Source organism: Limulus polyphemus, unplaced genomic scaffold (genome assembly GCF_000517525.1).
Source record: "Limulus polyphemus unplaced genomic scaffold, Limulus_polyphemus-2.1.2 Scaffold1865, whole genome shotgun sequence".
NCBI classification, from domain to species: Eukaryota; Metazoa; Arthropoda; class Merostomata; order Xiphosura; family Limulidae; genus Limulus; species Limulus polyphemus.
Genome location: NW_013667475.1, coordinates 129,924 through 142,292, shown reverse-complemented (window position 1 = coordinate 142,292; position 12,369 = coordinate 129,924). Strand labels below are relative to the sequence as shown.

Genomic DNA, 12,369 nt, shown 5'->3' with positions numbered 1-12,369 from the left:
TTTAACACGTATATATTTATTCAAAGCACGTGAACTCATGATAATCGACTTTCTTGTAGTGATAGCAGTCTAACTATACATTTAACAAGAGGACAATGACAGCAACAACAATTTCTGTATTTACTGACAGGAACGGGAATAATTTGTTAGCACATGTTCATAACTGTTTAACATAGTGTAACTGTTACGTCAAGCTAATATTATTTTCCCTCTCCCCTTCATCTATATATATATATACACACACACACACGCGCGCGCGCAAAGTGTCTTCACCTCATACTTTAAGGGTCAAACTATAGAGACTATCTCTGTAATAACGATTTCAAAACCTACCCCTGAACCCCATATCGACACAAGGTATATTTAAATCTAATGCAGTATTTTGAAGACGTGATTGCGTAATTCAGTATCAGTAATAACTAGAATTGCCGCCAGGGCTTTGTAACATAAAATCATATAATTTTGCTAACCATTTTTAGCGCACTGTATTGCCCAAACCTTGGACATCCAAGTGTCTGCTTCGTACAAGTACACATAGGAACTGACGCAAAATAGGTCTTGCACTGACGTCATAATGTGACATGACCTATAGTTTACTCCGCCATATTGGACATCCTATGTCCTAGGTGAAAAATGTTTGTTTGTTTTATGTTAAGCACAAAGCTATACAATGGGCTATCGATGCTCTGCCCAAAACCCCGGTTTCTAGCATTATAAGTCCTCAGATATACCGCTGTGCCACTGGGGGGGAAATGGTGTAGTAACTCGTAACATGATTACTGTAGTGATATAGTCATAATGTTAGAAAAACACGTAGGTTCAAGAAGTCTTGATAGAAATTAATAAAAACTCGATAACCCGAACGTTTTCAAAAGTTAGACCTTTCTTCTTCTGGGGCAAACTAAAGAAGAAAGTTCCACCTTTCGAAAGTGCTCGGGTTATAGAGTTTTTATTCATTTCTGTAATGATATAGTAATATATATATATATAACATGATTACTGTATGATGAAGTAACTCGTAACGTAATTATTGTAATGATGTAATAACTCGTAACACGATTACTCTAATGATGTAGTAACCCATAACACGATTACTGTAATGATGTAGTAACTCGTGACACGATTACTGTAATGATGTAGTAACTCATGACACGATTACTGTAATGACGTAGTAACTCGTGTCACGATTACTGTAATGACGTAGTAACTCGTGACACGATTACTGTAATGACGTTGTAACTCGTGACACGATTACTGTAATGACGTAGTAACTCGTGACACGATTACTGTAATGACGTAGTAACTCGTGACACGATTACTGTGATGACGTAGTAACTCGTGACACGATTACTGTAATGACGTAGTAACTCATAAAACGATTACTGTAATGGTGTAGTAACTCATTACACAATTATTTCATCCACAACACTTATTTCTAAAGCAGCTTCGCTCGCTCCTCATTCTAGGTTCATGGCTATTATCACTGTAAGATTGTCCTCCTCCTCTTGAACCTAACTACCTTGAAAAAAATGACCTTGTCGCCACTTCACGATGTTCTACCGTGGGAAGTTTTACTTTTTCTTGACGTTGTGCTACCTTTCCGCACGTGATTCTTGTTACTAATTTTTCGAAACTGTAGTGGAGCTAAAAACTTACCGTGTATGGAAGTATGCTCTAATCATTTCTAAGAAATTCAGATTTATAATTTTGCAGTTCATGATCACAAGTTCAGGGCAAGTGTCAGGTTATCTAACCACCCCCACAGTCGAGAAGTTTAAGATGAACAGGGTCACGTGATAATTGGAAAATTATCGTGAGACAGCTGCTTGAAGTCGTGACGCCTTTGGTTGACTCTTTCCAAAACAATGAGACACCTGGCGGGCATGTTGATTAAAAGGAATATGAAGTGATATTTAGTTGCTTTGTTGTTATACCGACCATTAAACACGAAAAAGAAACTTTCTTACTTTCTCTTCCTCTTAGTTTGGTGTGGTAATAAAAAAAAAAAAAAAAACAGTTTGCAGTTGTGTCGACATTAGTCATAATATACATGTTTGTCTTGGAACGAAAGAAGTTATGAATTCGATGTTTGTGAAATTGAACTGTTATTGTTGCTAAGAGTCAACGGACTTCAAACGCTAAAAACCGGGGTTTGATACCCGTAGTGGGCACAACACAGTTACCTATCGTGTAGCTTTGTGCTTACAACAAACAAACAAATCCATATATGTTATTATTTAAGGTGAAAAATGTAATATTTTCTTACACAAGCAGATAACGTTTAAACTTGATATTACTGCGGTATTGTGAAACAAGGTTAGTTTGCGTGAAATGACTTGGTTCATAAACATAAGTAGACTCTGAGTAATTGCGATATAGTTAGACTAGTTAAATTACAAACCTTAACAAATTCAGTTCAAAATCAAGATATTTTAACATTAAGTGGACGTAAGATTGTGGGAATCGTGAAAGAAATATATAAATAAGTGTATGTTTAACCAATGATGTGTTTGTACAACATTAGTGTATGTTTAACCAATGATGTGTTTTATACAACATTAGTGTATGTTTAACCAATGATGTGTTTTATACAACATTAGTGTATGTTTAACCAATGATGTGTTTATACAACATCAGTGTATGTTTAACCAATGATGTGTTTGTACAACATCAGTGTATGTTTAACCAATGATGTGTTTGTACAACATCGGTGTATGTTTAACCAATGATGTGTTTGTACAACATTAGTGTATGTTTTTGTTTAACCAATGATGTGTTTGTACAAAGATAGTGTAAATGTATGTTTAACCAATGATGTGTTTGTACAACATTAGTGTATGTTTAACCAATGATGTGTTTGTACAACATTAGAGTATGTTTAACCAATGATGTGTTTGTACAACATCAGTGTATGTTTAACCAATGATGTGTTTGTACAACATCAGTGTATGTTTAACCAATGATGTGTTTGTACAACATCGGTGTATGTTTAACCAATGATGTGTTTATACAAAGATAGTGTATATTTTCTAAGGATTCCCTTGAGAATACTTGAACAGAAGTTTTACTATGATCTGTACAGTTAGCAACACAGTAAAAAGCCCTTAATACCCCTTTAAAATGAAATTAAACAAAACATTTTACTGTCATTTAAACCATAGCTGTTACTGTGCACATTTTTTTAAACACCCTTGTTTTTTTTTCTAGCAATTCACTCATTAAAATTTGTACAGGAAAAAAAATATTTCGAAAATTTTGTTCCTTATCTAAATGTGGTTAAACATAGATCTACAAGCTGTTTTAATTATAACTGAATTATAAATATTGTTTATTTCACTTCTACAAAGTGTTAATTTCAACTATCCAGTTATTTTCTTTAAAACGATATAAGTGACTGTATTTACTTAATTTGTTCTGTCATTTTTTTACTAATACATTAAGCACGAGTTGAAACTATCAACCTTACGCCTAGTAGGATCACGTGATTGGTGATTGTTTCTTTTGATAGGTACATCTCCGTGCACGTTGTATTTCAATGTCAAGTTTTACGCATCTGACCCGTGCAAGTTGCTAGAAGAAATCACAAGGTAAAAAACTTCGGAATCTTTTGTTTTTGTTTCATCTTACAGAATCCTAAACGTAACTGAAAACTCGGACTTTAAACATTCTAGATCGTGGAATTTTGTACTCCATACTTCTCTGTTGAATCAATATTTATTTTCAGATTTTCTCATCTAATTAAACAAGAGGTTTAAATAATGATCCTCCCACGTACTTAACTCTACTTGTTTTTTTGAAATAAGAAGCTGGATATTTCTCAATCGTTGCTCCATCAAGTATTGAAAATACCAGTATGTCTTGGTAATGGTTTGTTTGATCGACGCTACTTTTTTTCCAAAGAATTAGCTTTCTAACGTTTCTCAGGGGGTGAATAGTCTGTAAACAACTAGAAACGTGTTTCTTTATCTATTCTTCTTTCCTGCCCTAAAATAAAATTCTTTATGTCACCTGGTTTGTTTTTATTTGATTTTGATGAAACTTAAGGAACTTGATAGACTGCTTGCAGTTTGTATGGCTACTACGTTGTTTTTTGTTGTTGTTTTTAATTGGCTTTTCATGCTGTTTTCTTAGTTCATTACAAGCAGTCGTTAACTTAGTTCCAATCATTTAAAAGTGACAAGATTTTTTTTTATTACTTTCTTCGTATTCTAAGTTCAAAAGCACGAGATGAAGCATAATTTGGAAGATAACAAAGATTCATTCGTTCGTAGGCGTCCATTGTTAGCCTGCATGGTTGTACTATTGTTAGAATAAAACCGAAACGTGCTCGTTTTCCAGAATTGTTGCACCCAGTGCGTGTCTTGTGAAAATTCAGATTTTATCCCCAATCTAGTTTAATTGTTAAGCTTGTTTTTGTTAACTGTGAGGAAATTTAACGTAATATTTTATTTCAAGTCTTGATGGAAATAACGTTGCGCACTTTTACAACTGAAAGAATAAACTCAGCTAGAATTAGTTTTCATAAAATATCTTCGAGAATTAATCGTGTACAAACTAATTATTGACGATTTTTGAACTAATACGTAGCTTTTTCGTGAATTAAGTAAAAGAAACTGTTATTACAAATGTGGGGTGTGGTGAACAGAGTAGACAAGCGTACACTTATTGTTTGTCTATAAAGGTGTTTCTTGAGACACTGCTAGTAGTTTTTCCCGAAAAAAATTGCCAAACAGAAACACGAATTTCTTCATAGTTGTAAGATATTTTTAGGTGTAGTTAATTTGATTTACACACGAAAGTAATTTGGCACCAACCAAAACACAGACTCTCCTCTTTCCAATTAAGAAATCCCTGTCGCAGTACGTTTGTCAGTGCGTAGTCGGGGTAGAGTGATGCCATCCCTTATTCCGAAACAGCAATCACAGGAAGGTATCCGGCTGGTATCAATAACTTTTACTTTATACCTTGTTATTATTTATTAAGCACAACTTTTTTATGATTATTTTTAATTTAAACATCAGGTCCCCAGCGTAAATAGGATGATTTTTATGCTGCTGGAGTATGGCACTAGCCTTAATACAGGGTCTTTTCCCTCCAATAATCGTTTCAAGGTTCTTCTACTAATAATGTCTAGTTCAAATTAATTTAAGTGTTCTTCCCACATACTTTCACGCCCACTGCACATTAATACTTCTTTTTCCCGATGGGTCATAGGTAAATTTATGGACTTACAACACAAAATCTGGACTCAATTCCCGCGGTGGACAGAGCACAGATAGACGATTGCGTAGCGTTGCCCTAAAACAAATAAACAAAAAACAACAACTTAAATAGCACCTAAATTTACTTCGTTTGAAATTTCCTTTTTCATTATTTTATAAAGCAAAACTAATGAAAAAATTAACTAGTCTTATAGATGTGTTAGTTTCACCTATCGTTTATTAAGCGTCCATAGGTAGTAATAACGGAGAATTTAACAACCCCTGAGATCTGAAGACCATAGTAGAAACGTCATTCACAGTCTCTGTTTTTAAAACTTCTGTCAACAATCTTGGTCTTTACAACTTCTGTCAACAATCTTGGTCTTTATAGCTTCTGTCAACAATCTTGGTCTTTTTCGAATTCTATGACGAGGAACCCACTTTGAGACTAATAATGCATTATTAATCTTGTTCTTTACAGCCTCTGTCAACAATTTTGGTCTTTACAGCTTTTGTTAACAATCTGAGTTCTTCTTAACTTAATCTACCTCACTCCCCCTCTCTCCCGTGTGTTCATAGAGCGAAACATTGAGTGATGATTATACACTGTTCATCATTTCTGATGAGTTTTTCCTTGATCCTTTCTTTATGGTCTAGAGATAGTTATGGAATACTTCTCGGCGTTTTCATTGAAAAAATTACATAAAAATATAGCAGGAGATAATCACAGAGAGGTTTCCTCAATCCTTTATATCATATTTTATTATCCTCAACCCTTTTTATCATATTTTATTATCCTCAATCCTTTATATCATATTTTATTATCCTCAACCCTTTTTATCATATTTTATTATCCTCAACCCTTTATATCATATTTTATTATCCTCAACCCTTTATATATATCTTTTATCAATCATTGATATCATAGTTTACTAAACCTATATATTTTTTTTATCAATCATTCATATGTTGTTTTATTCAATTCTTTAAGTCTTATTTCTTCCCAGTCCTTCACATAAGTACGTTATTTCATCGCATGAAGTGTGCTTGGGTAGAAAGGATTTCCTTATTTTAAGAAATATCATTCATATCACAGTGATGTTACGGCTAAACGTGTAGGAGTCAACATTTACCAAAGATTACTTCGCGGAACGCACACGATTTGCCCAAGTCTTTGTGTAGAATAAAGCCACACCTCCTCCCACACTTTACGGGAACGAGGGTGAGGTGAAATGATTCCCCGCCTCGAATCTTTCACTGGTGTAGCAGATTTTTGTATGTATGAATGAACCGCAAGTTAATTGTCTCTTTAAACTGTGGTGGGTATGAGCTGGGTAATGGAGGACAAGTCTGACCGCCTTCACATATCCGTGTTTTCAAAGAAATTAGTCTAGTAAATTACCGAACTGTTGAAAAATTATAATTACAAGAAAAAAAAATAAATTCAGCGAAGTATAATTACTTTCATTTCCTCTGCTCTATAAGGCACGTCTTGCTTGATGAAAATTATGGAAATGTTTCTGTCGTAAATGGAAATAATTTCTTGATAATGAGTTGTTACCTCCAGAAGACACCTGAGCGTAACCTGCCTTCTTTGGCGAATTAGTTTTGTGTATATGTGTACGTATAATAATATTTGTAGTAGCTTTTAGGTATTTATTGGTTTCCAAAATTCTTCATTGAGCCACCACTTGCTTGTCTTTATAAGTATGCCACTGCCCCCCAGTGGCACAGCCGTATGTCTACGGACTTACAACGCTAGAATCCTGGTTTCGATACCCGTGGTGAGCAGAGCACAGATAGCCCTTTGTGTAGCTTTGTGCTTAATTACAAACAAAAAAACAAAATGTATGCCACTACCTGATCTTGGTATTCAACCAATTTGTTGTTTTCTTGATGTCTTGTGGCCTGTAATCATTTGATTGCTCTCTTGGTGTGCCACCAGGTGAATTTATTCTTGATCCGCCACTGTCTGTTTGTCTTCTTGATGTGCCACCGTCACTGATTGCTTTTTTGATGTGTCACCAACTGATTTCTGTTCAAAGCAACCATTTCACCGTGATTACATTTCAGATATCACATTTACAGTGATTACATTTTAGATATTTCTAGTATTTTTTATACATACGTCCCAGAAGGATACTGACCTTTAAGTAATATCGTTTTGATTTCTCCAGGATTCACTTCACGTTAGGTTGAAATTTCATTCTTAAACACTAGAATTACTGGCCCTCTTCGGATTTTTAAACACACAAAAAAAACTTTTATGCGCCATGTTTTACAGTTAATCCCAATAATTTCTGGTGCATTTTACCTATAAAACAAGTAATTTCAGTTGATTTTTATGTGGTTCTTTACACTTTGAATCATAACAGACAAAAACATAGAATTACTCACCGTGATTCAGTAGTAGCGAAAGCTTTAAAAAAAAGTTGGGTTTATGGACCTGTCGCTGCTTATTTTTCCAAAACTTATAAACTTTAACATTCTTAATTGGTTTAGATTTTAAATTTTTAGGACAAACCACCAGGCTTCTTCGAATAGTTGAACGTGCAGCTAAGATTGTGAAATGAAGTGTAGTAGCAAAGCCTGAATATTGGGTAATGTTAAAGTAAAGAGGGTGCCTCAGTTGTAATCTTATACTCAATTATCTGTATATGTTGGACGTTATTTGTATACATCGTATATAAAACCATATGGGTCTACCGACAAAATGTTGGTCTTCAGTTATGATAAAATAAGATCAAGTCAAGATCATCAGAATCGAACTGACCAGGAAGGAGAATGTTGAATAAGTTGACCTTGTGTGTCAAGCTCCTCAAAATCGTACTAGAACAGAGAATATTGGACAAATTGACCTTATGAAACAAGCTCCTCAAAATCGTACTAGAACGGAGAATACTGGATAAATGACCTCACAAACTGACCAGTACTGTTAATATCGGATGAGACAAACTCTCCAGAATCGAGCCGGAACTAGAATATTTAATGTTCAACCGTCGCAAGAAATCAATAATGTATTTAGAAATTGGCTCATCAAAAATATTCAGTGTGTTATTATATGTTTGGAGCAAAGTTCTATAGATAACAGAATAGCGATTTTATTCCTTGTTTTATTAGAATTATTAATATATTAAATTGTTAAACATCTGCCATGTTTTTATACAATCGTATTTAGAAGCAGATTATGTTGTACGTGATAATTTGTCTAAAAATTAAGTTTGCTTTCAATCACTAGAAAAAGATCTGATTGAAATTTGTAATAATAATGATTAATAGAAAACAGCAGTGATTTTTGTCAAGTCTTTTTGAAATTCGCATTTTTTAATATGATTTATAATTTTGTTACGAAAATCAAGTTGATGAATTCCATATCATAATAATAATAATTTTACTCTAAGGATTATGCAAATTTGGAACTGAGTTTTAATAACTCTAAGTAATTAAATATTGAAAAACGTCGCTACCACGGTGAGTTCTCGGATATTTGACATGGCAATTTTCACTCAGGTCATCAAAGAACTTGCCCATTATCTTGACTGTAGTGGCAAAACTTGAATTTGATGTGCTTTCTTCCCTCTGGAAAAACACCTGTGGACGCTCATGTGTGTTGGCGGCGAAAGTTGTTGATTGATTAACCTTCCTCAGGTCAGCAGATCTCAATTAGAATGTTGTCTGAACTGGCCGTTTAGCCCAAGTGCGATCTAGTTAAAAATGTGAAATCAGAAGTTGGAAAGCTACATAAAACAACGTATGACGTGCTTTCAACACTAGCACTAACATTAACATTACTAAAGTTTTCAAATATACCGTCTTCATTATCTGCGTACAAAGAAACAAAGGCAGGATATTTACACATTGTTAATTTGAGTTACTGGTTTGCTGTTTAATTTTTTTTATAATTTCACAATTCTCCCTACGCTACCGAATATGATTGTTAAAACTTATATAAAAAAAAGGAAGACGAAGAAAATATATCACTCCAAATGATGTCCAATTTGTTCGTGTAAAGACATCTCTGCAGTCCTTAACTATGTTAAAAAATAATATATATGAAACTCCACGAGTCTCTATATAACAATAATAATGTTAATTCAGGGCACGTAAATCCCCACCTGTACGATGGACCTATGGACACATGCATTCTGCGCTATATACAGCATTTAGCCAACCTTAAAAAAGCGACCTCGTGTGGTGATTTGTAAAGTGATTTGTTGAGACAGGTCTTTACGCACGTATTCGCCCTTTAAGTTGTTTCTCAACTCCAAGTGCACAATTCTCAACAATGATGTACTAATACCTCAACAGAACAAAACAATTCAAGTCATAAACCATAATTTACAAAACTTGAAACACTGTTTTTTAATATTTGTAAACAAATCACGGTAGACTGTAGATTATTTTTTCACACCCCTCTGCATTTTAACATTACTCTACCTGGAAAGGTTTTACTGCGAAATGTGATTATTTATTATTTCAGTACAATAAGGCAAGTTTTGAGTGTGAAATGTTGTAGAATTACAGTATTTCAGTTGGAGTATAACGAGGCAAGTTTTCATTGTGAAATATAGTGGAGGTTTTTTGTTTGTTTGTTTGTTTTAGTTAGAGAATAGGGTGGACTTAAATATAGATATCTAAATGAAAATGGTTAAACTTTTCCTGCAGTAACAGCAGATTTTTTTTTATCTACCTTGTGATCGAATTCGCCTTTTTTAAGGTAATCAAGTTAGAGTATCACAGAAACTCCAGGGCGTAGTTTCACCCTCGTAGAGTGTTGTTGTTTTAATCGCAATGATACTTCTTTTATCGAAACCGAAAACCAGTAAATATAAAAGGCTGTATATCTATGAATACCTGATATAAATGAAAGCCGTGATTACAGCGTAAGTTGAGAATTAAAGAAAATGAAATTGTCAAAGCACAAAATAAAACTGTGTTTGTTTGGGTGCTTCTAATGCTTGTCAATCTCTGTAGCCACAGCATATACAAGATGTGTATGTTCTTAATAACCACAGGGAGTTAACGTGTTTAGGTTTATATATACTGATGATGGAGGCCCACGGAGCAAATCAGCAATAAAAAAAACTACAGTAAAATGCTCGTGCTGTGCGAATTAATAATACACACGCTCGTGCTGGGCGAATTAATAATACACATATAGACAAAAACAAATGGTATGATGTGTAACGAAAACTCGTAAAATACTCTCATGATTTATCATATTTTAGCGGACTTACAACGTTAGAAACCGGCTTTCGATACCCGTGGTGGGCAGAGCACAGATAACCTATTGTGTAGCTTTGTGCTTAACTTCAAACAAACAAACATATTTTTGTGGGTTGTATTTGTATTATTGAACAAAATTTCCCAAATATTTATGAATTTGTTATCATTACCATGTATAATATATGGGGTCCTCCGATGGGACAGTGATAAATCTCCGGAATTACAACTTAAAAATCCGGGGTCGATTCCCCGTGGTGGACAGAGAGTTAGCACTTATTGCTTTACCACAAGATATTAACGTGAAAATAAGAACGCTCGTGCATGCAATATGCTGTTGAAAATACTGACTGTTCAGTTGAATCCTCTTCTGACTTCGCTAAAGAATACTTATGTTTTAAGAAAGCATTCTTCTCTGTCAGAACCGGTTAATTACGGAGGTAGGTTAATAAGCCCATTTTGCAAAGCAACCACGTAAAAAAAATAAAAAAAAATCATGCGAAATGCTGTTGGCGTTTATGTGAATCTTCAATAACCTACGAGGCTTATTAATAACCACCTTGTATTTTACCCGCCGGCAAGGGTTGGGCACTGACCGACCTTAGCAATCGCCAGGGGGACGGCTGACAAATGAACCTGTTGTTGCCGTTTAGTGCCATCTACCGATGCAAGAAATATTGGAATTTTTAATTGTGTCTATCATAACCAAGTGATAAGTAAATTGTCTTCTTTATGAGTGAATAACTACATAATTCACATCAAGTATGAATTTAAATATAAAAAAATCTAGTTCTGCCTCAGTCTTCTCCCCCCTCACTGTTTTTTTCTTCATTTTTTAAAAAATCAGAACCTGTGGTGATCATTTAGCAAATTTTCCAAAAATTGTACTGAATTTGCTACGATTCAAGCGGTTTCCATTTTCTTTTTTCATAATGAATGTTAATTAGACTTATGCGTATTTTGTAAAAATATTTTACAGATGCCAGTGTTAGGCTTATTCTTTTAATAAAAATGGCATTATTATAAAAGCGTGCGTCAGCTATTTAGAGATCTCAAATAAAATAGTTTTTATGTATATATAGCTATTTTTTTAATTGAATGAATACTTAAATTAGCGACGCTTTTAATACATTTACTGATGGCGGACTTCATGCGGTAATTTTAGGATTAAGTACTTTAACAACTATATTTGTTTTTTTTTATTGACGTGATAAAAATTATGTATTAGAGCATTCATGCTATTATATTTTATATTAATAATAAAATAATGCTTCAAGCGTTTTATTCCTCATTTTTTCACTAATTTGTTATTTTTTGCACATTGTCAAAGGCTTTTCATCAAGTCATACTATTTCTCGCAAGGTTAAACACACTAGATGGAGCCACGGTAGAAATAACTTTGAATATTTAAGAATCATTGGGAATTAACGATAAGATTATACGTACAACGAAAACGTTTACTTTTAGTTTATTATTTTAATGAAGATAATATGTCATTTTGAGATGCCTTAATACTAAATAACGAATATACTGATGCATTTGATTTTTAGATTTAGTTAGATTTTTTTGGTACTTTTGGCGGCAAAAAGTGAATCTCGTTCTTCTGTTTCTTTCAGATATCAGTTTTTCTTGCAGGTCAAGCAAGATATTTTAAAAGGACGACTTCCAATTTCCTTTGACTTAGCAGCGGAACTGTTCGCGTACACTCTTCAGTGTAAGTAGCATTCTGCGGAGCACAAGAAAAGATGTGGGATTTTAAGTGAAATAGTTGTCTGGTGTAATAATGACGTGAATTGGTTGTCTGATGTGTGACATGGTGTTGTCCGCAATAAAAGATGTGGGATTTTAAGTGAAATAGTTGTCTGGTGTAATAATGACGTGAATTGGTTGTCTGGTGTAATAATGACGTGAATTGGTTGTCTGGTGTAATAATGACGTGAATTGG

General features: G+C 33.9%; 1 protein-coding gene across 1 annotated transcript in view; it reads left to right on the top strand.

Annotated features, from left to right (window-relative positions):
• LOC106465196 (band 4.1-like protein 4) overlaps positions 1-12,369 on the top strand; it is a 79,846-nt gene that overhangs the window by 38,914 nt on the left and 28,563 nt on the right. Inside the window, exons 4-5 of the mRNA XM_022393047.1 lie at positions 3,509-3,587; positions 12,041-12,138. Of these exons, the coding sequence (XP_022248755.1) occupies positions 3,509-3,587; positions 12,041-12,138 (177 nt within the window). The remainder of the gene's footprint in view (positions 1-3,508; positions 3,588-12,040; positions 12,139-12,369) is intronic.